Source organism: Neofelis nebulosa, chromosome 3, assembly GCF_028018385.1.
Source record: "Neofelis nebulosa isolate mNeoNeb1 chromosome 3, mNeoNeb1.pri, whole genome shotgun sequence".
NCBI classification, from domain to species: domain Eukaryota; kingdom Metazoa; phylum Chordata; class Mammalia; order Carnivora; family Felidae; genus Neofelis; species Neofelis nebulosa.
This window is the reverse complement of record NC_080784.1, coordinates 44,437,815-44,465,469: the sequence shown is the minus strand read 5'-3', so window position 1 is coordinate 44,465,469 and position 27,655 is coordinate 44,437,815. Positions and strand designations below refer to the sequence as shown.

General features: G+C 34.4%; 1 protein-coding gene across 4 annotated transcripts in view; it reads left to right on the top strand.

Moving 5' to 3' along the window:
- LOC131506713 (A disintegrin and metallopeptidase domain 3-like) overlaps positions 1-27,655 on the top strand; it is a 143,309-nt gene that overhangs the window by 52,271 nt on the left and 63,383 nt on the right. For all 4 annotated transcript variants that reach the window (XM_058720603.1, XM_058720602.1, XM_058720604.1 and 1 more), the window contains 6 exons: positions 3,803-3,868; positions 8,563-8,634; positions 8,868-9,034; positions 10,856-10,937; positions 12,865-12,998; positions 24,417-24,603. In XM_058720603.1, coding sequence (XP_058576586.1) covers positions 3,803-3,868; positions 8,563-8,634; positions 8,868-9,034; positions 10,856-10,937; positions 12,865-12,998; positions 24,417-24,603 — 708 coding nt within the window. The remainder of the gene's footprint in view (positions 1-3,802; positions 3,869-8,562; positions 8,635-8,867; positions 9,035-10,855; positions 10,938-12,864; positions 12,999-24,416; positions 24,604-27,655) is intronic.

The following is a 27,655-nucleotide window of genomic DNA, read 5'->3' as shown; positions in this document are numbered from 1 at the left end:
CTGACAACCCCAAGATATAATATGGTTAATATGTTGGACTATATAAATAATGAATAATTCTATAGGAATTTGGCATCAAAGAAAGCCAGCCACAAAGGTGGAAAAACTCAGACTGGTTTTAGCCTTTGCCAAAATTAAGTGCTCTAAGATAGTCAGGAATGTCTATACAAGGAGTGTAGAGAATGGTTTCCTTAGGAAATTGACAATATCCCAATGTTTTTCTACCCAGTCGAGTTGCCATTATGGTATAAAGACATTTTTATTTTCAAAAATTCTGACTATAGTATCTATGGGACTTTGAGGTATTATTACTTAAATCAGTACAGGAATATAGGAATTGAGTAAAACAATTTAACATATTTATGAAGAAATCCATATCAGTAGTTCCAGAAAAATCATTTGGCAAAATTCAGTATCCATTCATGATAAAAACTAGGAATAGAAAACTTCTTTGACCTGATAAAGAACATCTGTAAGTATCTACCTAACATAATGAATGCTAAGTGATAGAATGTTTTGCCCCTCTTATGGACTGCATGCTCTATCCCCAAATTCATATGTTAAAACTCTAACCCCCAGTAAGATGGTATTAGGAGGTTGAGGCCTTTGAAAAATAATTGGGGTTAAATTAGGTGGTGAGTGTAAGGCTCTCACGATGGGATTAATGTTTTTATTAAAAATTAAGAGACATGGATCTCTCTCTCTGCTCTGTTGTGTGAGCATATAAAAGGAAGATGGCCATTTCCAAACTAGGAAGAGTGGTCTCACCAGATACCACCTCTGCTGGTGCCTTGATCTTGAACTTCCCAGCCTCTAGGACTGTGAGAAATATGTGTTTGTTGTTTAAGCCACCTAGCCTGTGGTATATTTGTTACAGCCTGAACTGACTAAACAGTCCCTAAAATTAGGAATAATTCAAGGATGTCTGCCTTCTCTACTTTCAGTCAACATTTTATTGGAGTTTCTGGATACTACAATAAGAAAAAAAATAATAAATGGCATACATTTTTTAAAGGAAAAAATAACCTTATGTTTTTAGTGACCTAACTCTGTATATAGGAGATCACAAAGAAACTCTACCAAAGCTATCAGGAATGTAAGAGAGTCTAGCAAAGTCACAGGAAACAAAGATATTGATGTTGTTAAGATGTTCATTTCCCCCTAATTGATCTGTAGATTCAGTGTAATCCCAGTCAAAATTCCAGAAAACATTTTTGTGAAAATTGGTTCTCAAATTCATAAGGACATGCAAAGATCCTAGAATAGTCACACAGTTTTAAAAAGAAGAACAAAATAGGTAGGGCCGCCTGGGTGGCTCAGTCGGTTAAGTGTCCGAATTCGGTTCAGGTCATGATCTCACAGCTCTTGAGTTGGAGCCGGCTTCAGGCTCTGTGCTGACAGCTCTCTTTGCCCCTCCCCCACTCGCTCTCTGTCTCTCTGTCTCCCAAAAATAAACATTTAAAAAATAAATAAAAATGAGAACAAAATAGAGGACTTACATTACCTCTGTTTTTTTTTTAAGGGCGAGGTAGTATATATTTTAGGCTCGTGAGGTATATGATCTATTGCAGCTACCTCACTCTACCTTTGTAGCATGAAAGCAGCATAAACAACATATAAACAAATGGGTGTGGCTTTATTCGAATAAGATATTTTTTACAAAACAGCTGGCCATACCTTGGGTTATAGTTTGCTGACCCCTGCTATAGAGATATATACCGTGATTGGTGTAAGCATAGACATATAGATCGGTGGAACAGAATAGGTCAGAAGTAGACCCACATACTAATGGCAGATTGATTTTCCACAAAGGTGCTGGGGACTTTAAAAGGTTAAAGAATGAGGTCTGCATTAAATGCTGCTAGAAGACTGGACATCCATATGGAATAAAATGAATCTTGACTCTTATTTAAAAAACTGAATTAGAGCATTGGCTTAAATATCAAAACATAAAATTTCTAGTAGGGAACTTAGGAGAAACCAAATTAATGAGCCATAAACATGTGAAAAGCTGTTTCACATTAAGCATCAGGGAACTGCCAATTAAAACCTCGATAAGATATCAGCACACACCAATATATGGAAATGATGGAAAAGACAATATCAAATATAGGCAAAAATGAAGAGCAATTGGGACTCTTATTCTGGGTGAAAATGCAGAATGATCAAACTACTTTAGAAAGCAATCTGGCACTTTTGTATTTACTTTACACACTCACAATTATCACATAACTCAAGTATTCCATCTTCAGATATTTACCAAGAACAATGAAAGAATATAGCTAACTGCACAAAGATCTGTGCATGGATATTCATAGCAGCTTTGTTTATAATAGCTAAAATGGGGGGCACCTGGGTTGTTCAGTCGGTTGAGCATCCGACTTCGGCTCAGGTCATGATCTCATGGCTTGCGAGTCCAGCCCCACGTCAGGCTCTGTGCTGATGGTTCAGAGTCTGGAGCCTGCTTCGGATTCTGTGTCTTTCTCTCTCTCTCTCTGCCCCTCCCCCACTCACACTCTGTCTCTCAAAAATAAATAAACATTAAAAAAATAAAAAAAAAATTAGCTAAAATGGCTAAATAATCCAAATTATCATTGTCAGCTGAGAAAGGAGCTGAAATAAAACAAAAGCATTTATTTGGGGTCTCAGAAATGCAATTTGGTGAGTACAGATTTGGGTAGCAATCCAATTGTCCCCTAGGGAACAAAAGTGAAGGTTTTATTTTAAAGGTGAAAGGGGATGCTTGCATATGTTGTTTACAAAGATTTTGGCTGTTGTTGGCAGAAAACTAAACTTGGCTAAACATAATTGGCTGCTAAGGCTGTCACTAAGCAAAAGTTTGTTACTGTAGCAAGTTGCAGATGTTTGTGCAGACTCCTTGGAATATTTAAGTTTGGATCCAACTCAGAAATTTGTGGTTCCATCCAGTGAGGAGGTACATAAGGCCCACCTCCTTAATGGCCTCCCAGTTTCATTTTAAAACCCCTTGATGTAAGTGACTCCGTTTTATTTCACCTTTCACATCATCAACAGGTAAATGTATGAAAAAGTTGTGGTGTATTCCTAAAATGGTGACTACTTAGTAATAAGAACTGATGAATTACTAACAATCACAACAACATGGGTGAATTCTCCATGAAAGAAGTCCAATATAAAAGTACACATCATATGATTCCAGTTACATGAAATTCTCTACCCTGTGGTGAGAAAATCAGATTATTGCTTGCCTTGAGTCATGTGGCAATTGACTGAAGAACATGATAGAAATTTTGTTTATCTTACTTATGGAAATTATTACATGGATATTTACATTAGTACTAATTCATATAACTGTATTCTAAAAATGGATGCATTCTATTGAGTGTAGCCACAAGTTAATATAGATAATAAAAATAATGAGAAAATAGAGGCAAACATCTGGTGTAAAATTGATGGGGATTTATTTAGTTTGAAGGTTGCAGAGGGAGGGTCTTGGAGGAAGGTTTTAAGAGGAAAGAAACATGGTTTATCTGGTAGCTTTTTGAGGATTCTAATGATTAAGAATATAGGTAAAAGCTTCTGATTTGTTCCTAGAATTTGTATTTGGAATCTCACCTGCTTATTTATTCAGTGGGCATTTATTCTTTTATTTTCCTATTATTTATATCTTGATGAATCTGTATTTATATGTACCTATACCTCTCTTTGTGTATGTATGTCTATATATATATGTATATATATTTGTATATAATGTAGATGATGATTACAAACAATATAAGAATTAAAAAAATGTTTTATTTAACTGATGTCCTCTGTTTCACAGAAAAAATCAGATGTTGAGCTATTGAAAAGAATTCTGAAAATTCAAATCATTATGGATAAAGCCTTGGTACGTATTACTGATATATTTCATCATATCTTTGTCTTATGTTTAAATTCAAAGGGAATATGAAAAAGAAACTTCCCTTGGTTGCAATACAGGTATTATCCTCTGTTCACATTATGTATCTCTGTATAGCAAGACAGAAAAAAAATGTTGTCTATTGGTTTTACATTGACATATGGGGACCAATATTTATGATGTTGATTTCCAAATCATTATAGAATTCTAGCAATAATGTATAGATATGAATGTATGGAAGGGTTCTACTACACTAAATCTGTTGGATTACAGCTAGCTGTAGAAATTTCTGAATCTGCTCCAAATTGTGGCAAACTCTTTTCCTTAAGTAAGTTTCCATTTTAAAACAAGCTATTTTATTACTCAGTTGGAGATCCTTGTTAAATATTATCTTTTATAAGATTATGTGTACAATTGCTTGAGTTCTCTAGTGGAAGTTTCGTATTTCAAAAATGAGGTTTATTCATAGGAATATTTGTTTAGTTATGGAAATTTTGGTTTATGTAATCAGTTTGAGTAAAGTCATATGAATAAAAAGTTAAAAGATCAGATTTGTCCATTATCACTGATATTTTTGCGTAAAGTGTCTCAGTGAGTGTCATAATGTCATAAAAGGAAATATTTAAATAATTTTTAAAAATCAGTAACTTACTGTAAAGAATAGATAGACAAAATAAATAAATAATAAAAAAGCACATATAGTTTTATTACCAGGTGATAAATCATATACACACATCCTGTTTTTAATGTGTACATGCATATTTGTATGTATTCATATACCTTGTTTTATATATGCTATTTTGTGAATTAATTTATAATGCTTTATTTCCCACTTATTAATGAAATATATTACTTCAATTTAATTTTGATGTTCACAATATCCAATTAATAAAATATTTAATATAATTTAATCTGATTTACTAGCTAATGCCCTTTGGGAACTTTTTTCATTTTGTTTTAATGATTCAAATTATTATTTAAATTCTAGTTAGTTAACATATAATGTAATATTAGTTTCAGGGGTAGAAGTTAGTGATTCATCACTTATATAATGCCCAGTGCTCATCACAAAAAGTGCCCTCCTTAAATACCCATCACCCATCTAACCCATCTCCTACCTAGCTCCCCTCCAGCAACCTTCAGTTTGTTCTCCATGCTTAAGTGTCTCTTTTATAGTTTGCCTTTCCCCTATGGTCATCTCTTGTTTTTTGTTTTTTAAATTTCACATATGAGTGAAATTATATGGTATTTGTTTTTCTCTGACTTATTTTGATTAGCATAATACACTCTAGCTCCATCTACAGGTTGCAAATGGCAAGATTTCATTCTTTTTTATGGCTGAGTGTGTATATATATATATGTATATATATGTGAACAATATATATATATATATATATATATATACATATATATGTGAACAATATATATATATATGTAATATATATGAATATATATGTGAACAATAGCCAAGTTATGGAAAGAGACCAAGCATCCATTAATAGCCAAGTTATGGAAAGAGACCAAGCATTCATTATTTATTAATGGATAAAGATGTATATACAAATCTCCTCTAGGATTTTGATGGTTTCTTGTCTCACATTTAGATCTTTCTTCCATTATATATTTAGTTTTGTGTAGGGTGTAAGAAAGTGGTCCAGTTTCATTCCTCTGCTTGTTGCTGTTCATTTTACACAACACCATTTGTTGAAGAGATTGTTTTTCCCCCCTGTTGGATATACTTTCCTGCTTTGTCTAAGACTAGTTGACCATATAGTTTCTTCTTTTTCTTGTGGGCTCCTATGATACCAATGTTACTATCCTTTAAGAAGTCACTGAGTTCCCAAGTCTACATTCATGATCCAGCACCTTTCTTTCCCTCTTATTTTCAGCTTCATTATTTTCCATAATTTCATGTTTCATCATTTGTTCTTTTCTCTGATTCTTCCATCCTTGTGCTTATTACATCCAGTTGGTTTCACATCAGTTACAGTATTTTTTATTTCATTCTGAAGTTTTTAGATCTTTTATCTCTATAGAAAGGACTCCCTGTGTCTTTTATGCTTTTCTCAAGCCTAGCTGGTATCCTATGACTGTTGTTTTTAAATTCTGAGTCAGACATATTATTTATATCTGTTTCAATTAGATCCCTGATCATGACCTTTTCTTGTTCTTTCTTTTGGGATGTATTCCTCCATCTTGGCATTTTGTCTAGGTCTGTCTTATCCTGTGTGTTAGGAAAGCCTCTTATGTTTCCTGCTCCTGGAAGTAATCGCTTTATTAAGAAGAGGTCATTTACTGTCCAGGGCCTGATGTTTCAGGAAGTGTTTCTGGCATATGATGTGTGCACTTTGCTGCTGTGTTTGGTTGCCCTTTCCTTCCGTTCATTTCTTGGCAGAGCTTTTCCTTGCCTGCAGTGGGGAGTGTTTGGACCTTGTTCAGAGTGTGGCGAGTTTTAAAAGCTGTATTGAAAAGACTGATCCTATTTCCATTAGAGCTCTCTCTCTCTCTCTCTGTCTCTCTCTGTCTGTCTCTGTGTGTCTGTCTGTCTCTCTTTCTCTCCTCTCTCTCTCTGAAATCAGGGATCCTTCCCCTCTGCAGCACCCATGATTCTGTTCCCCCCCCTCCCCCCGGCCAAATCACATCTCTGCACCTCCTACCCTACACAATATGGCCTCTTCTCTCCCTAGTCAGGCAGTTTGGTCTGAAGGTCCTCAGATAGATTTCTTGGGTGTTCAGAATGATCTGATATTTATCTAGCTTTTTCCAAAGGAGGAGATAAGCATAGTGCCCCCAAAGGCTGCTAATTAAATCTAAATAGCCTTTTTTTCTTTCTCCATTTAGCTGGATACTCTTATTATTCCAATAAGAACAGAAGGCATTTTCAATGCAAATGACATGCAAAACAAAACAAAGAAACCCCAAAACAACTACAAAAAATTCCAAGAGTTCCTTAAAATATGCTATGATTAGTATTTCTTCTTTTATGCTTGGTTTATCTGTCTTAAATTTTGAAGTATAGCTTTGTAAACAGAATATTGATAGGTCTTTTTTTTTCTCTGCTCAGATAATCTCTGCCTTTGAAAACTCTTGTGTTTACTGTTAATTTGTCTGCTTGATCTATGAATGATTAAGAGAACTATGTAAAAATTCCTATGATAGTCAATTTCTATTTGTAATTTTTTTAAATTTTATTTTATACATTTTGTTGCTATGCTATTAGTTATAGTCAAATTTAAAATGCTTTCATGTTTCTTGGTAATTGAATATTTTTATCAATGCATCGTGATAATTATTATGTCCATTTTTTGCTTTGTTTTTTCATATTAATGTAACTGTTATATTAAGTAATATAACTATCATATAACATACACTTTTTGTCTATTATTTTACTTGTATATATTTTCATGCTTTGACTCTTAATATCTCTATGTACTTATAATTTAGAGGTTTTTGTTTTAATTTGCATATAGTAGATTTTAATAGTCTCTGTCATTTGCCTACTATTTGGTCTGTTGATAATTTGTGATTATTGACATATATGGTTTTATTTCCATACTCATATTTTTTATTTCCTTTGTCTTGCTTTTCATATTTTCAGTTATGCAAAGGATCAGTCACCTTCACTCATACCACCCATGCTGCATTGTGTAAATATACAGTATCATTTATTGTGAAAGGTTATATACAGAGAAATAGCAAAGTATAAATAGTTTTTATTTTATTAAAAAATTTTTTAATGATATTTATTTTTGAGACAGAGAGAGGGAGAGAGACAGAGCACAAGCAGGGGAAGGGCATAGAGAGAGGGAGACACAGAATCCAAAGCAAGCTCCAGGCTCTGAGCTGTCAGCACAAAGCCTGAAGCGGGGCTCAAACTCAAGGGCCATGAGATCATGACCTGAGCCAAAGTCAGACACTTAACCAACTGAGACACTCAGGCGCCCCATAAATAGTCTTTAAAGACCTAGGAGGATAACATCTTTTGGCCATATCAGAGAACTCTATCCATCACATTTGATTTTCTGTTAGTAGTCTTGTACAGATTTGTTGGAAATTACTGAAGATACCAAGTTGCCAATTTTATGTTTTCAGCTAACACCTACAAATGTGTGCAAACATAATTAGAAACATTTAGAGAAAATATGATTTCTGTTTCTTTGAATGGACATATTCTTGAAATTATTCACTATTATGGCCCTCAGAGCTCTGTGTTTAGAAAGTACACTCCTTATCCAGGATATATAGTCATGTCATCTTATTTGGATGAAGGCAGATGATGGCAGCATACTATAGCAGAAAAAAAAAGACAGTAGTTTAGTTAGTTGGAGACTTGAATTCTGCTTCTTATCCTTTTGACTATTTTCTGTATATGTAAGAGATGATCACAATCTTCTTACTTTAGGGTTACATTCTCTTACATTCTGTATATGTAAGAGTTCTGCTTCTTATCCTTTTGACTATTTTCTGTATATGTAAGAGGTAATCACAATCTTCTTACTTTAAGGTTATTGACTAATATGTAAAGTCCCTAGGTTTATGCCTAAAACTTATGAAGCACTTGATAATAATTCTATTTTTCCCTTTCACTTGAGCATTGCATTATTTTAACATTTTGTATCCATTTAAAATGTGTTAGTTTAGTAATTTTCATTAGTGATTAAGAAACAAAATTTGTATTTCAGTTTGATTTAATGGGCTCTGAAGTAGCAGCTGCAACTGAGAAAGTTGTCCATATCGTTGGTGTAATCAACACTGTAAGTATTCATGTTTCATTTAAATAAGAAACATTCCATATTAGTGCAGTAATATTTGTATATGTAGCATTTCCAGGTTTTTTGAAAGTATAGTCCTACCAATGAGTTTCATCCACCAATGGATTTCATCTCCAAAAAAGTGTAAATTGAATATATATTAGCATTATGTATAGAGATGTAATGTTATATTTATGATAACCTAAAACTGTATATTATGTATCTTCTGTTTTCAGATATTTTCCCAGCTTAAAGTGACAGTCATGCTAACTTCTTTGGAGCTCTGGTCTGATCAAAATAAGATTTCGCTTAGTGGGGATGCTAATGAAGTACTACAAAGATTTGTGTCATGGAAAGAACAATTTTTGTTTCAGAGGTCCCATGATATGGCATACTTATTAATGTAAGTATCTTATTTTCATTGATATAGGGTTTATCAAATTATTTAATATGTTAGCTATCAATATTATATACAAAATACGTTATGCATTTATGACAAGACACCTCAAAAAAAAGATTGTATATATACCATATTGACAAAAAGAAAAATATAAAAATCTGAAGACAATGTAAGACACTAAGTCATAGTAAGCCATTATTAGAGTAGACTGTTTATCTATGGAAATGTAATAAACTTGAAAATTCAGAAAACCTTGAGATAAGCATGGGGCCTCAATGATTTTAAAGATTTTTTCAGAGGTAAATAATTGAAACCATTATTTTAACTTTATTATTTTTTTTTTTTAATTTTTTTTTCAACGTTTTTAATTTATTTTTGGGACAGAGAGAGACAGAGCATGAGCGGGGGAGGGGCAGAGAGAGAGGGAGACACAGAATCGGAAACAGGCTCCAGGCTCCGAGCCATCAGCCCAGAGCCCGACGCAGGGCTCGAACTCACAGACCGCAAGATCGTGACCTGGCTGAAGTCGGACGCTTAACCGACTGCGCCACCCAGGCGCCCCCATTATTTTAACTTTAAATACAAAGTACATTAGTTAACAGAATGGAATAGTTGTATATAATGCTGGTTAAAATAATATATCAAAATAGTAATGTGGTTACCATCTGGTATATCTATACTGACCAAAGGAGTAGCTATTTAACTACTTGCACTATTTCTTTCAAGAGTATATATGTTTTTTTGTTTTAATTATTTGATTACTTAGATGGAAATAATAAAAACAGTTCTGAACATCTGAATAATATGCAATAGAATTATAAATCTATTGATGTTTCCTGTGGAATTTAAGGGCAGGTTTGGGGACTCAGGAGCTATAATAACTAAGGATTGAAATGTATAAGGACACTTTCTACATTCTATCTCTTTTTTTCTTTTTTCTTTAAAATAATTTTTTAATGTTTATTTTTGAGAGAGAGAGAAAAAGAGAGAGCACAAGGAGGGGAGGGGTAGAGAGAGAGCGAGACAGAGAATTCGAAGCAGGCTCCAGGCTCTGAGCTGTCAGCACAGAGCCCAATGTGGGGCTTGAATCCACCAACTGTGAGATCATGACCTGAGCCAAAGTCAGAAGCTTAACCGACTGAGTCACCCAGGTGCCCAATCTTTTTTTTTCTTAATGAGTCCACTGCATATTCTGTCCCTTGTCTCCCTGTCCTCCATTCCAACATTTTTTAGATACTGTAGGGGTTCACTATGTGCAAATCATGGAAGTAAGCTATCTTGGCTTGTACGTTTTAGGACTATATCCATCCAGTGATGGCAACAGTGATAATTAATGTTTTGGAAGGATTAGGCACTGCTGGGTTTTGAGCTGTATACCATATAATGTTAAAGTAGACTTTAGAACTTAACTTTGTAGGAACTGTGTAGGAACTGTAGGAACCTGTAGGAACTGTAGGAACTGTAGGAAACATAGCTTTAGGGACACCTGGGTAGCTCAGTAGGTTAAGTGTCTGATTTCTGCTCAGGTCATGATCTCATGACAGGTGAGTTCGAGCCTTGCGTCAGGCTCTGTGCTGAAGTCTGGAGCCTGCTTGAAGCCTGGAGGTTGCTTCAGATTCTGTGTCTCCCTCTCTCTTTCTGCCTCTCCTCCACTCAGACTCTGTCTCTCTCTCTCTCTTAAAAATAAGTAAACATTAAAAAAATTTTTTAAACAAAGCTTTATTGAGAAATTTAATTCTTAAAAGTCATTAAGTCAGTAATAATTTAAAATGCATTTATTCAGAAGAAAAAGTTTATTATATGAAAATGTATTATTTATTATAGTTATAGGAACCATCTTAATTATGTGGGAGCAACATATCATGGAATGGCATGTAATCCAAAGTTTGCTGCGGGAATTGCTCTGGTATGCATTTTATTCCCATGTATTCAGTAATTATCTCATGTATTAAAAGTTAATATCTACTTCAAGAAACAAAATATGTATAGTTTTCTACCATGCTGTTTTGACAAATTTTTATAAAATGCTTTTTTTGTTAGATTTGAAACTCAAATGTTATAATTTTTAAAGTCTTTTGCTATTGTGGTAAAATACACATACCATAAAACTACCATTGTTGCTAGTTTTAAGTGTACAATTCAGTAGTACTAAGGTAAGTTCACATTGTTGTAAAACAAATCTCCAGAACTTTTCATTTTACTTAAATAAATATTTGTACTTTTTGACCAACATGGTCCTATTTTCCACTTCCTATTTCCAATCTAGCCCCCAGAATCCACCATTCTATTCTGTTTCTGTGAGTATGACATTTTTAGATTCCACATATAAGAGAGATCATATAATATTTGTCTTTTTGTGTCTGGCTTATTTCACTTTGCATAATTTCATCCAAGTTCATCTATGTTGTTGCAAATGGCAGGGTTTCATTCTTTTTATGGCTGAATAATATTCATACAAATACATATATATGACATTTTTTATACATTTATCTGTCAATGGACACTTAGGTTATTTCCATACCTTGGCTACTGTGAGTAATGCTGCATGAATAGGGAGTGCAGATAGCTCATCAATATATTGATTTTAATTATTTTGGATATATACCCAGAAGTAGGTATTTGCTACATCATATAGTAGGTCTACTTTTCATATTGTGAGGAACCATCATACTTATTTCTAGGATGATTGAAACAGTTTATAATTCTACCAACAGTTCACATTTTATATTAATCACATCTTTATCAACACATTATCTTCTGTTTTTGTTCTTGTTTTTTAATAGCAGCTATACTAACTGGTATGAAGTGATATTTCATTGTGGCTTTGATTTGCACTTCTATGATTACTAGTGATATGAGCATATTTTCATATGCTTTTTGCTTTTTGCATATTATCTCTGGAAAAATGTCTATCCAAGTGCTTAGTCTATTTTTTTTTTTTTTTACCATATAATCCAGCAGTTGTCCTCTTTGGCATTTCCCAAATGACTTGAATACTTATGTTCACATGAAAACCTGCATATGAATGTTTATAGTAGCTTTATTCATAATTGCTAAAAATTGGAAGCAACCACGATATCCTTTAATACATGAATGGATAAACAAACTGGAGCAAATTGATATAAAGGAATACAGTCCAATTTTTAAAAATGAGCCATCAAGCCATGAAGACATGGAGAAAAATGCGTAGTGGCTAGTGAGAGAAGCCAATCTGAAAAGGCTACATCCTGTGTATTCTGAAAAAGGAAAAATTGGAGATGGTAAAAAGATTACCGGTTGCTGGGGGTTTGTGTCTTGGTGACATCATTACTTTCCAAGTGTTTTTTTGAAGACAAAAATGCTACCTGCAAGTTGTCATTGTATTCTGTCTTTAAAAAAAATTAATTTGGCTCTCTCCCAAAAATATTTCTGAAGTCAAAACTGATTGCAAATTCAACCCTTAAGAATCTGTTTATTTTTCTAAGTGTTCATTGAAAAGTAATATAGTTACTGAAACAATGCATTCTCTTCTAAAATTTTGTTAAAGCTTATTGAACTATAATATGTAATAAAACCATATGGTAGCATTAATCTTATTTTGTTATATATCAGTGCTATTTGGATTAAACATACTACAACCCAAAAAGAAAAACAAAATTTGCCTATTTTTGTTTCTAATTTTCCATAGTCCTAAGAAAATAGTGATATTTGGCACAGTAGTTTCTTAAATTTGTATTTGAATTTAGGTTATATGGCCAAAAAGAAAAGATCAAGGGGGTAAAAAAAAATGACTCCTGTCAAGAAACATAAAAAACAATTCTGTTTTGTTTTGTTTTGTTTTGTTTTGCATTTAGTATCCACAGATAACTTTAGATGCATTTTCAGTTGTTATGGCACAGTTGCTTGGAATTAATCTGGGATTAACATACGATGAGATCTACAATTGTTACTGCCCAGGAACTACATGCATAATGAATCCTGAAGCAATGTAAGACTTTATTTTTATCAAATCTGTGTCTTCTTTTGGGAATTGTTTGTAGTAGTCACTGATGTATAATCTCTTGCAATACAACTTGAGTAAGAATATTTTTATTAAATACATAAGGTGCTTGTTTAAACTTATTTAAAGTCGAGTATTTCATATTGTAGAAAATGTGCTTAATATTTCTACATTCAATGTTACACAGAAAGTGAATGTTGATGATTAGTTTCTGGGGGTTTACCACACTCTTGAGGTGAAACTCATTCAACTAACAATATTATGTAATAATCATCACAGTAATCACTGTGTTGCAGGGATTGTACTAGTCTTACAAATGGTTAACAAGATAGATATGTCCTAAATATCTTAGTCTATCAGGGTCTAAAAATTAAAAATTAGGCACAAGAATAAACAAAGAATAAACTAAGCTTATGCCAAGAAGGAAATAAATAAATAAGGAATACATTTGAAGAAGAAACTTTCTGATAAAGGAAAGTTTTCCTGAGGAAACAGTTATGAGGGAAATTAATCTGGTCATGTAAAGAGCTTGTTGAAAACTTTTCAGGGCCAGCAAATGAAGTGATATTCGAATAGCAAGTAGATTGAAAAGCTCAAAAGACTAGAATAAGGAAATTGGGGGAAGGATAAAAATGAAAAAGAAAATGGCTGGGACTATAAGGAAGAGTGTTTTAGCCCTTGGGGAAAGAAAGTAAAATACAATGAGACTAAAGCATAACAAGTCAGGGAAAGAAGTCAGGCGGTGATTCAGGAATGTATGAAAGAGCCTGATTATGTAATCATAATGCAAGAGTTGGAGTTGTATCATAAATGTTAACAAAACACATTTTAAATTGATTTATGCAGTATGGATAGTAAAATTACCTTAAAATGAATATAAAATATATCAGAGGGAACAACTATATAGTAATATTTTGGAGATGATTCTCATTAATACAATATATTAAGATTGAGAGGGAAAAAGATGTGAAGAATTATTTGTAGGGTTTTAAATATCACAATTATTAACAGATATTGAAAAAGGCAATTATTTAGGAAAAGAGAAGTCTTAAGGGCAGTTTATGTTAATTTGGGGATTCTGAGTCATCAGAGTTAAATACACAGTTATACAGGTTCTGATCTCAGAGGACAAGGAATTTGAAATGTGTGAGCCATCAATTTATTGATGGAAGTTAAAACCATGAACAGAATATTTTGAAAGAAGCTGAAAGAGTGATAAGAGAGAGGTGCCTTAAGATTTAGCTTTGTGTCCTTTCGTATTTACAGGCTGAGTAATTGAGGAAAACCAGTGATATGTAGTGAGAAAGGAAAGAAGAAAATATTAGAACAAGAACCAAAATGGAATGGAGTTTTACCTAGGGAAGAATATGTTGTAAGAATAAGGGAGAGGATGGAAATCAAATGGTAAAAAGTATCAGCATGGTATTTTAGCCTCCCACAAAATGCTTTTTTATTCTCTCAAAAATACAGAGTGAAACTTGGAAAATAAACAAAAAAATAAAAGCACAAGTTTCCCAAATTGAAATGCACCAAAAATACCACAAGGTATTTCTCTCCAAATAACTGGATGTGAGGATCACCTAAAGGTGCACAGAGGAGAGACTGTTCCCTCTTCTTGGAACACATCTGTGAGAGGTGGCACTCACAGAGATGCCTCTCCAGGGACACAAGAGTTGGTTGGTGCCATTTCCCTCACCTGTCCCTCAGCATAAACGCAGAGACACCTGCTGAGGGGGGGCTAAGCTGAATGGACACTGGCCGTTTAGGCTGCTTGCTTCAAATCTCATGTCCCTGTGCTCTCATGTGACTGACCTTCACAGTAAATCTGCATCCATCCCAACATAGCCAGACCTTCCCCCAGAAGACCAGCACAGTCTCCCACCATAGCACACCCCTAAAGTTTGGAGTTTTAGAAGTCAGCAGCTTGGCTGGGATAGAGCTGCACTTTGCAACTCCAGCCAAGCAAGCAACCTAGAGACAGTGTGAAGACAGCAACTTGAAAAATGCCTGGGACATAGGAGGGGAAATTATTCACTTTTCCGAGAGTCCTTCCCTCAGAGCAGCAGCATGGAGACCCCTCTCTGAGGACAGAGGAGCTGGCTGGTGCCATTTCCCTCTTCTGTCTCTCACCAGCTTCAATAAACAGCACAGCTCCAATACTGGCTGCCTAACCTGCAAGTCCCACCCTCCTGTGCTCTGCTGCTACTGCTTTTCTCAGGCAAGGGTGCCTAAGAACCAGTGCAGCAGGCTCCTTCCCCAGAACACCAGCAGAAACACCTGCATGCACCACATCTCCCAAACACAGTTTTACAAGGCTTCAGTTCTAGTGGAAGTAGCCTCAAGTCTCATTTAACAAGCTGACTAGAGCACACTTAGTTAAAACTCACCAGTCTGGTCAGGGTCCAAACACTCCCCACTATAGGCTAGGAAACCTTTTGCAGAGGATTGGCCTGAAGGATAGAGCAACCAAAACACAGCAGCACAGTGCACACAGAACACACCAGAGACATTCCCTGAAGTGCCAGCTCTTGGGCACTATATGACCTTTTCTTCATAAAGCCATTACTCTCAGGAGCAGGAAGCATAACAGGTTTCTCTAACACACAGAAGAAGAGACTTAGACAAAATAACAAGACAGAGGAATTCATCCCAAAAGATAGAACAAGAAAGGTCACAGCCGGAGATCTAAGAGAAATTATCTCTCTCTCTATCTATCTATCTATCTATCTATAATATGCTTGATGGAGAATTTAAAGCATCAATTATAAGCATACTCACTGGGCTTGAGAAAAGAATGGATGATATCAGGGAAGCCCTTACCACAGAGAGAAAAGAATTTAAAAAAATCAGAAATAAAAAATGGAATAACTGAAATTCAAAACAGATTGGATGTAATGACTACAAGGAAGGACAAAGTAGAGGAATGAGTAAGTGATACAGAATATAAAATAATGGAAAAGAATGAAGCTGAACAAGAAGGAGAAGGCTTATTTGAGGAAATAAAAGCTGAAAACTTTCCTAATCTGGGGAAGGAAACTTCCCTAATCTGGAATCCAAATCCAGGAGGTACAGAGAACTCCCATCAAAATCGACAAAAGCAGGCTAACACCAAGACATATTGTAGTTAAATTTGCAAAATATAGTGATAAAGAAGACATCCTAAAAGCAGCAAGGCAAAAGAAGTCGCTAACTTACAATGGAAGACACATAACTCTAGCTGCAGATCTCTCCTCAGAAACATGGCAAACTAGAAGGGAGTGTCATGATATATTTAATGAGCTGAATGAGAAAAATCTGTAGCCAAGAATACTCCATCCATCAAGGCTATAATTCAGAATAAAGAGTTTCCCAGACAAACAAAAAACTAAAGGACTTGTGACCACTCATCCAGCCCTGCAAGAAATATCAAAGGGGACTCTTCGAGTGGGAAGGAAAGACAAAAAGGGACAAAGACTGGAAAGGAACAGAGAAAATCTCCAGAACTAATGACAAAACAAGTAATAAAAAGGCACTAAATATATATTTTTCAATAATTACTCTGAATGTGAATGGACTAAATGCTATAATCACAAAACATAGGGTATCAGACTGGATAAAAAACAAGATCCATCTATATGCTGTCTGCAAGAGACTCATTTTGGACCTAAGGACACCTGCAGACTGAAAGTGAATGGCTAGAAAACCATTTGTCATGCAAATGAAAGTCAAAAGAAAGCTGGAGTAGCAATATCAGACAAACTACATTTTAAACCAAAGACTGTAACAAGGGATGAACAAGGGCATTATATCATAATAAAGGGAACTATCCAACAAGGTCTAATAATAGTAAATAGTAAATCTCATGCTCCCAACATGAAAGCACTCAATCAATAAAAATAGCAAACATAGATGAATCCATTGATAATAATACAATAATAGTAGGGGAATTTAACACTCCACTTATGCTGATGGGCAGATCATCTAAGCAGAAAATCAACAGAGAAACAATGGCTTTGAATGACACAATGGGCTAGATGGACTTAACAGATATATTCAGAATATTTCATCCCAAAGCAGCAGAATACACATTCTTTTTGAGTCCACATGGGACATTCTCTGGAATAGATCACATATTAAGTCACAAATCAGGCTTAACAAATATTAAAAGAATGACATCACACCATGCATATTTTCTGATCACCATGCTATGAAACTTGAAGTCAACCATAATAAAAAATTTGGAAAGACTACAAATACATGAAGGTTAAAGAACATCTTACTAAAGAATGAATGGGTCAACCAGAAAATCAAAGAACAGATTAAAAAATACATGGAAACAATGAAAATGAAAACACAACAGTCCAAAAAATTTTAGATGTAGCACCAGTGGTCCTAAGAGGGAAGTATATGGCAATGCAGGCCTACCTCTGGAAGTAAGAAAAATCTCAAGTAATAATCTCAAATTTTATCCTTATACTTAAAGGAGCTAAAGAAAAGATAACAAATTAAGCCTAAAGCCAGCAGAAGGAAGAAAACAGTAACGATTAGAACAGACATAAATGATACAGAAACCTAAAAAAAATAGAACAGATGATGAAATCAGGAGCTGGTTCCTTGAAATAATTAAAAAAATTGATAAACCCTAGCAGACTTATCAAGGAGAAAAGACTCAAATAAATAGAATCACAAACGAGAGAGTAGAAATAACAGCCAAGACCACAGAGAAACAAATTTATAAAAGAATATTATGAAAAATTATATGCCAACAAATGGACAACCTGGAAGAAATGTATAAACTTTTAGAAACATATAAACTACAACTGAAACAGGAAGAAATAGAAAACTTGAACTGATTAGCAGCAAAGAAATGGAATCAGTATTCAAAAATCTCAGGACAAACAAAAGTCCGGGGCCAGATGGCTTCACAGATAAATTCTATCAGACATCTAAAGAAGATTAATACCTACTCTCTCAAACCATTCCAAGATATAAAAAACAAAGGAAAATTTACAAACTCATTTCAGCAGGCCAGCATTAACTTGAATCAAAAACCTGACAAAAGACTCCAGTATAAAGGAGATTTACAGGCCAATATTGAAATGAAATGGATAAAAAAAATTCTCATAAGGTACTAGCAAACTGAATGATAGTACATTAAAAGAATCTTTCACCATGATCAAGTGGGATTTATTCCTGGGCTACAAGGGTGGTTCATACTTGCAAATCAGTCAGCATGATACACCATATTAATAAAAGATAGGATAAGAAACATTTGACCATATATGAAAAACCCATTGCTAATATCCTCATTAAGGGAAACCTGAGAGCTTTTCCTGTAAGGTCAGGAACAAGATGGGGATGTTCACTCTCACCATTGTTATTTAACATAGTACTGGAAGTCTTAGCCTCAGCAATCAGACAACAAAACATAATAAAAGTCAAGGAAGAAGTCCAACTTTCACTATTTACAGATGGCATGATAATCTATATGGAAAACAAAAAAGACTCCACCAAAAATTGCCAGAACTGATAAATGAATTGAATAAGTGGCAGGATACAAAATCAACATAGAGAAATCTGTTGCATTTCTATACACCAATAATAAAGTAGCAGGAAGAGAAATCAAGCAATCGATCCCATTTACAACTGCACCAAAAATCCTAAGATAACTTAGAATAAACTTAACCAAAGAGGGAAAAGATCTGTACTCTGAAAACTTTTGTAAAACACCGATGAAAGAAATTGAAGATGACACAAGGAAATGGAAGATCACTCCATGCTCATGGATTGAAAGAACAAATATTGTTAATATGTTTATATTACCCATAGCAATCTACAATTTTAATTCAATCCCTATCAAAATACCAACAGCATTTTTCACAGAGCTAGAACAAACAATCCTGAAATTTGTATGGAACCTCAAAAGACCCCAAATAGACAAGAATCTTGAAGAAGAAAAGCAGAGCTGGAACTATCACAATTTTGGACTTCAAGTTATGTTACACTCCTGTAGTGATTAAGACAGTATGGTACTGGTACAGAAAAAGAATCAGAGATCAGGAGAACAGAATAGAAAACCCAGCAATGGACTCAAAATTATATGATCAACTAATTTTTGATAAAGCATGAAAGAATATCCAATGGAAAACAGATAGTCTCTTCAACAAATGGTGTTGGGAAAACTGGACAGCAATATGCAGAAGAATGAAACTGTACCACTTTCTTACACCATACACAAAAATAAATTCAAAATGGATAAGGGGCCTAAACGTTAGACAGGAAACCATCAGAATCCTAGAGGGCAACACAGGCAGCAACCTCTTTGACATCAGCTGTAGCAACTTCTTATTAGACGTGTCTCCTGAGACAAGGGGAACAAAAGCAAAAATGAAATATTAGGACTTCATCCAGATAAAAATCTTCTGCACAGGGAAGGAGCACTCAATAAAAGTAAAAGACAATGTTTGGAATGAGAGAAGATATTTGCAAATGACATATCTGATGAAGAGTTAGTATCCAAAATCTATAAAGAACTTATTAAACTCAACACCCAAAAAGCAAATAATCCAGTTAAACAATGGGAAGAAGTCATGAATAGATCTTTTTCCAAAGAAGACATAAGATGGCTAACAGACACAAGAAAAGAATCATCTGGGAAATGCAAATCAAAACTACAACGAGATACCACCTCACACCCGTCAGAATGGCTGACGTTAACAACCCAGGAAACAACAGGTATTAGTAAGGATGAGGAGAAAGTCCCACTGTTGGTGGGACTGAAAACTGGTGCAGCCACTCCGGAAAACAGTATGGACCTTCCTCAAAAATTAAAAATAGAACTACCATGTGGTCCAGCAATTGTACTACTGGGTATTTACCCATAGGATCCAAAAGACTGATTTGGATAAAAAAGAAGAGTGGTCAACATGGTGGAGAAGTAGGGGATCTGAAGTTCCTTCTTCCCTCAAACACAGTAGTGTTGAGGCCAGCGGACTTGGAATTCCAAGAGTCCAGGCTTCAGAGTCACAGAGACATCTCCAGGGGCCCACGGGGACAACTTGGCAGGCCATAGGTGCATGATTGTGAACTGGGAGAGATATAACAGGTGGTGTAGGCACAGGGAGGAGGGATCCTCTTTTATGGAGAGACAAAAGGAAGAGAAAGAGAGGGTGTGGAAGTGTAGGATTGAATTTGGACAAGAGAAAAACCATGGACTGGAGATCGGAAAAAAATGGAGAAAGGTCCAATTTCTAACTGCAGGGCTTTCTCGGGACTGGGACTGGCTGCCCTGTTCATGCGCCTGGGAGAAGGGGAGCTAGCCCTGGGCTTGGTAACTAGCTCAGAGGCGCAGTCCGCAGTGGGAGAAAGCAATCCCCTCCCTGGAGTGCTGGGGGAGTAAGGTATATAGCCATTCTAAGGACAAAGGACCCTGCCTGCGCCCGCCAGCCAGAGGCCCATTATAGGCAGGGCACTTCCCCAGAACCTGGGTGTGCAGAGCAAGATCTTTTAAGACGTCAGGGTTTTAATTCCAGTCAAGTGCCTAGTAGGCGTGGGAGACTGTGGAGTGGGGCAGGGGGAAGCAACCTGCTCTCACCTATGCAGCACTGTGAGGACAGCCTGAACACCAGGTCTGGGAGGGGGGACACCTCAGGGGACGGTGTCACCATTTTTCTCCTCATCACCAAAAAGGTGGGGCTTCAGGGTACCAAGGGGCCCACAGTGGAGGCAGGACGCCTACACCAAACCACACCCCTCCGCACATGGTAACTAGCTATCTATTGGAGCGGGATTGATGCTGACCAATCAGACAGCCCTCTTCCGGACCAGTGCAGCCACTGGTTCTGAGGCACCCAGGGTTTTGCATTTTTTAATTTAATTCTTGGTCAATTCTATATATTTCTTCTTCTTCTTCTTCTTCTTCTTCTTCTTCTTCTTCTTCTTCTTCTTCTTCTTCTTCCTTTTCTTCCTCTTATATTTCCCTTCTCTAGTCTGGTTATTCTGGTTTGTTTAAGCAGACATACTTAATATGTTCTGTTTACACCTGTTCTGTATCTCCTTATTCTTTATTTTCCTCTCTCTCTAGATTAAACCGTATAGTTTCTCTGCCTGGTCAATTTTATTTTATTTTATTTTATTTTATTTTTCCCTGCCCCAGTCATTTCTCTCTTTGTATGCGATAAGGCTTCTTCCACCACCACCACCATCACCCCCTTTTTTTAAAAAAAATTGTTTTTCCCGAGGTTACTTCAATGAACAAATCAAAGCACACCTGATGGAGGGTTCAAACCACCACTACAAGTAGGGAGATATGGCAACCAGAGTCACAACAACAGACAGCATGTGACACACTGCAAAAATACCTCCTGATGGGCCAGGCCTTGGACAATGTATGACCCCTCTTTAATATCATAGTGCTTGCCAGTTCAGGACACATAACAAGCTATTAAAACATATTAGGGAAAGAAAACTAGCCAAAATGATAAAACAGAAGAATTCTCAAAAGAAATTCCAAGAAGAAATGACAGCTAAAGAATTGCTCTAAACAGATATAAGCAATATATATGATCAAGCATTTAGAATAATAGTCATAAGTTTAATCACTGGGCTTGAAAAAAGCATAGAAGTTAGCAGAGAATCTATTGCTGCAGAGATCAAGGAACTGAAAAATAGTCATGACGAATTAAGAAATGTTGTAAATGAGGTGCAGAATAAACTAGATTCAGTGACAGTGAGGTTGGAAGAGGCAGAGGTGAGAATAAGTGAAATAGAAGACAAAATTATGGAAAATGATGAAGCTGAGAAAAAGAGAGATAAAAAGTACCATACCATGAGGGGAGAATTAGAGAACTAAATGATTCAATGAAGGGTAAAAATATCCATATTATAGGAGTTCCAGAAAAAGAAGAGAGAGAAAGGGGCAGAAGGTTTACTTGAACAAATTATAGCTGAGAACTTCCCCATTCTGGGGAAGGAAGCAGACATCCAAATCCAGGAGACATAGAGAACTCCCTTCAGACATAACAGGAATAGGTCTTCTCCATGACGTATTATAGTGAAACTGGCAAAATACAAAGACAAAGGATTCTGAAAGCAGCTAGAAATAAACAGGCCTTAACCTAAAAGGGTAGACACATAAAGTTAGTAGTAGAACTTTCCACTGAAACTTGGCAGGCCACAAGATAGTGGCAGAAAATATTCAATGTACTGAATAGGAAAAATATGCAGCCAAGAATCCTTTATCCAGCAAGGCTGTCATTCAGAATAGAAGGAGAGATAAAGGCTTTCCAAGACAAACAAAAACTGAAGGAGTTCATGGCCACTAAACTAGCCCTGCAAGAGATCCTAAGGGGGACTCTGTGAGTGGAATGCTGCAAAGACTACAAAGGTCCAGAGATACCATCACAAGCATGAAACCTACAGATAACACAATGACACTAAATCCATATCTTTCAATAATAATGGACTAAATACTCTGATGTAAATGGTATAAATGCTCCAATCAAGAGACATAGGGTATCAGAATGGATAAAAAAATGGATTAAAAAAAATACAAGATCCATCTATATGCTGTCTACAAGAGACCCATTTTAGACCTGAGGATATCTTCAGATTGAAAGTAAGGGGATGGAGAACCATCTATCATGCTGCTGGAAATCAAAAGAAATCTGGAATAGTCATACTAATATCAGACAAACTGGATTTTAAACTAAAGGTTGTAACAAGAGATGAAGACGGGCATTATATCACAATTACAGGGTCTATCCATCAAGAAGAGATAACAATTATAAATGTTTATGCACCTAATTTGAAAGCACCCAAATATATACATCAATCACAAACATAAGCAATCTTATTGATAAGAATACAATAATTGCAGGTGATGTTAACATTCCACTTACAACAATGGACAGATCATCTAGGCAGGAAATCAATAAAGAAACAATGGCCCTGAATGATACACTGGCCTAGATGGACTTGACAGATAAATTCAGAACTTTTCGTCCAGAAGTAGCAGAATACACATTCTTCTTGAGTGCACATGGAACATTCTCTAAGATCACATACTGGATCACAAGACTGATTTCAAGGGATACATGCATACCCTGATGTTTCTAGCAGCATTCTAGACAAATTATGAAAATCAAATATCCATTGATTGATGAATGGATAAATATGTGAGAAAAGAATGAGATCTTTCCATTTACAATGATATGGATGGACCTCGAGAGTATAATGCTAAGCAAAATAAGTCAGTCAGAGAAAGACAAATTCCATATGATTTCCTTCATGTGGAATTTGAGAAATAAAACAGATGAACATGGAGAAAAAAGAGACAAAGCAGAAGAAAGACTCTTAACTATAGAGACTATAGAGAACAAACTGAGGGTTGTTGAATGGGAGGTTGGGCTAAATGGGTGATAGGTATTATGGAGGGCACTTGTGATGAGCACTGGGTGTTGCATGTAAGTGATGAATCATTAAATTCTATATCAGAAACCAATAATACCCTACATGTTAACTGACTGGAATTTAAATAAAATTTTAAATTTTAAAAAACTGAAAAAAAATACATGTAATTATTGACTCTCAACTGGATCTTTTTGCTATAAAGTGCCAATATTTTGATGAAGGGTAAATTTGGATGACATCTGAAGATTAGATATTAGTAATGCATAATTATTTCCTGATTTTGAAAGGTTTTAGAATTAATATCTATGTAATAATTGTACATTAAAATATTTAGAGTTACTAGGATTGTGTTTGACAACTTATTCCTCATTGTCCCAGGAAAAAATTTATTCTTTTGGATGATTTTTGTGTCATTTCTCTATATTTTAGATTGTTACAAAATCAAATAAAAAATCATTATATATTACATATAGAAGCACAGAAATATTAAAATAGGTAACAAAATAAAAAGAATATAGGGTTTATACATTTTTTGTAATCAATGTTGAGATATTTTAATTGATCAGTTTTTATCAAAGTAGAAATGCTTGTGATTTTTCACTAATATTTTCAATTATATTTCTAAAGTTTTCTACATAAATTTTCTATTATGTTTAATTTTCTTGTAATTAGTGCTTGTAATAATGATTATAATCGTGATGTTGGAAATCATAATGAAAGTAATGATAGGACGTGTAAAGAAAGATTTTTGTGTGGCAAGCATTGTTTGTGTTTTAATATATTCTAACTCATGTCACCTTAACTTCCTCTACATGTTCTATTATATTGAATTACCATAGAAGTAAACTTATTGCTGTTATTTATAACTTGTATTAACAATAAAAACACTCTTCCTTCCTTCTTGGCTCTTTGGTAAGTGAAATATTACAGAATTTATAGTACTTTTCAGTAATTCATAGAGTGTTACTTTGATACTGATTTTATTCCATTTATCTGAGGAATATGATTTATTTTTAGACATTCCCATGGTGTAAAGTATTTTAGCAGTTGCAGCATGGATGAATTTAAGCACAAGGTTTCACAGCCTGAATTTGAATGTCTTCAGAATAAAACAGTTTCAGAAGTGGTTCGCCAAGGAAGAACTGCAATTTGTGGTAATAAAATTGTGGAACCACCAGAACAGTGTGATTGTGGTCTTCCAGAGGTTAGTGACAAACATTAATAATTTATCTAAAGATTTGTTTTTGTGTTTCTCATGTAGTTTTATAAATATAGATGTGATATAGGAGGACTTTCTCTGAAATGCTGAACCATTTTATTAAACATCTAAGATACGGAGGTATGGGGCTTTTGATAACTGACATCCTGAATTTGAAGCATTTGAAGAGTTTAAGTGAGGGGTAAGTGTAGCATGGATTAAAGACGTAGATTTTCTTTATTATGTAACCATTAATAGCAATACCCACCTTTCTGTATCATAAACATTATTAACATCTATACTATACTCATTACCTCAATCATGTCCTGAATTCCTCCAGAGTGATTGTATTGGTTCATTAAGTTCTTACATGTATGTTGTTGTTTACCTCCTCATCTCCTGATTTCTGTCCTTGCATCTGGGGTAACTTTATTTATTTTAACTTAACTTCACAGAATTGGGTTGATAATCCTTGGTTTGTTACTGTTATATTTAAGTATTTGCCATTACCTTTTTTTTTTTTTTTTCAGTTCTTGGTAAGATAGTGAATCTGCATTTTATTACGCCTGTCTTTATATTGCATGTTGATTTTTTGGAATGTCCCATATTTGGTTGAGAAAATGTAAACTCTTAAATTGTTAGAAACTAAATTCTATATAACTTGATTACATCATAATTTTTAAGTGATTGCTTCAAATCTTCTGTATGAATTTTATTTACCTGAACTCTTGGCACTTGAGAGGTAATATTTATGTTTTCAACTATGCAGTTGGATTTGCCTAATTCTTACTATAGGCTATTCAATTTATGCTTTCTGTGTTTTGAAGCTTTTTGATATGGTAAGAGAATTATGGTGGAGATTGTTATATCTTCCTGGAAATTTAACTTTTATTTTCAAATACTGAATCTCTTTATTCCAGTGTTGCTTTCTGTTTTAAAGTCTATTTACTCTGACATATCTATATATCTATGCACACACTAGCTTCCCTTAATTAGCATTTCTATGATATTTCTGTATTCTCATTTACTTTTCCTGTACTGTTAAGTTCAAGATCTACATTGGGTTTTAATTTATTATCCAATCTGTCTTTTATTTATCAGATTATCCTCTTAAACATTTTTGTGATTAATTTTTGCATATTTTTAATTAACTAAAGTCTATAATTTATTCAGATTTCTTTCTTTTTTTTGTTCAAGTTTGTTTGTTGGTTTATTTATTTATTTATAGAGGGAGGGGAAGAGAGAGAAGGAGAGAGAGATCCTAAGCAGGCTCTGCACCTGTCAGTATGGAGCCTGACTCAAACTCACGAACCATGAGATCATGACCTGAGCCAAAGTCAAGTCAGATGCTTGACCAACTGAGTCACCTAGGCATCCCCAGGATTCTTTTCTTTATACTGAATAGCCTCTTTATGTGCCAGGATCTTCTCTAGTATACCTCATTACATTTAGGTGTTATGACTCCTTACAGTCCTCCGTACTGCGTATTTTTTGTAACTTTAGTTGCCCCAAATTTCCATATTTTTATGTTCATTTTGCCACATTTGTTTTTTAATTAAATTTTTGTTCATTTCTCTTGATCTGTGTGTTTTGTTTTTCTTTCTTCCTCTATTTAAGCAATTTAGTGGATATATACTTTTTATTTTCCTTTACTGATTATTCTTGCATTTTTGCCATACATATTTAAGTTTTAACCATATCTAGGCCACTTTCAAAATAATGGGGTTTACAATTTACAACCCAATTAACTTACATAACATTTTTATAAATATTGCATTTCTGTCACCTCTGTGCTTTACATTAGAAAATTCCTTATAACTTTTATTCTGAAAATATTTGCTTTATTTTACCTATCATTTCTTTTGGTTGTTAGGGTTTTTTGCATGTCAAAGTTTCACTGTGAAGAATTTTATTTAAATTATATTCTCTTTCTTAAAATACACATTAGTATTTTTTAGTTCTCTTTAAAGGAAGTTCTCTGCCCACTTTAATGATAAATATTTATGTGATATATAATTGTGATATATAATACACATGAAATATATGCATGAAAGATGAACAAAGTGTGTAATGGATATATACTTAAAAAGCATCTGAATAATTTGCAGTCAGGCCTTATCAACTAAGTTTGAAAGTGATCACTCCTCTTCAGTTTTCAGGAAGAGTTTAGGAGGGTAACATTTAGTTAAATTTTTTGTGAACATTTGGAAGAATTCACCAGTGAAGCCAACTGGACTTGGTCGTATGATTCTTTGGAGTTTTTTGATTACTGACCCTATCTCCTTACTAGTAGTCAATCTATTCATATTTTCTGTTTTTTAATGATTCAGTTTTGGTATATGTATTTCTAGGAAATTATCCATTTCTACTAAGTTGTTCAATTATGGGCATATAATTTTTCATAGTAGTCTCTTATGAACCTTTGTACTTCATGGTATCAGTTGTAACCTCTCCTCTTTCATTTCTGATTTTATTATGAAACTTCTTTTTCTGTTTCTTGGTGAGTCTAGCTAAAACTTTGTCAATATTTTTAATCTTTTAAAAGAATTGACTCCTGGTTTCATTGATCTTTTAGATTGGGATTTCAGTCTCCATTTAATTTATTAACATCTGATTTTTGTTATTTTCTTTTTTCTACTAACTTTGTTTGTTCTTCTTTTTCTAGTTCCTATAGGTATAAAATTAAATTGTTTAAAATTTTTTTGTTTTTTGAGGTAGGCCTATATTGCTATGTACTTTCCACTTGGAAATGCTTTTACTGCATCCCATAGACTTTTTTTTTATGTTGCATTTAAATTTCATTCATCTCAAGGTATATTTTGAATTTTAAAAAAATTCTTTATTTGACTTATTTGTTATTCACTATCATACTATTTTACCACCATATACTGAATTTTTAATTTTTCTAGTTTTCTTTTTGTAATTGATCTCTTGTTTCATACCTTTGTCAGAAAAGATGTTTGATATGATTTTAGTCTTCTTAAAAGTACTGAGACTTCTTTTGTGGCCAACACATGATCTAAAATGGAGAATGTTCCATGTGCACTTGAGAAAAATG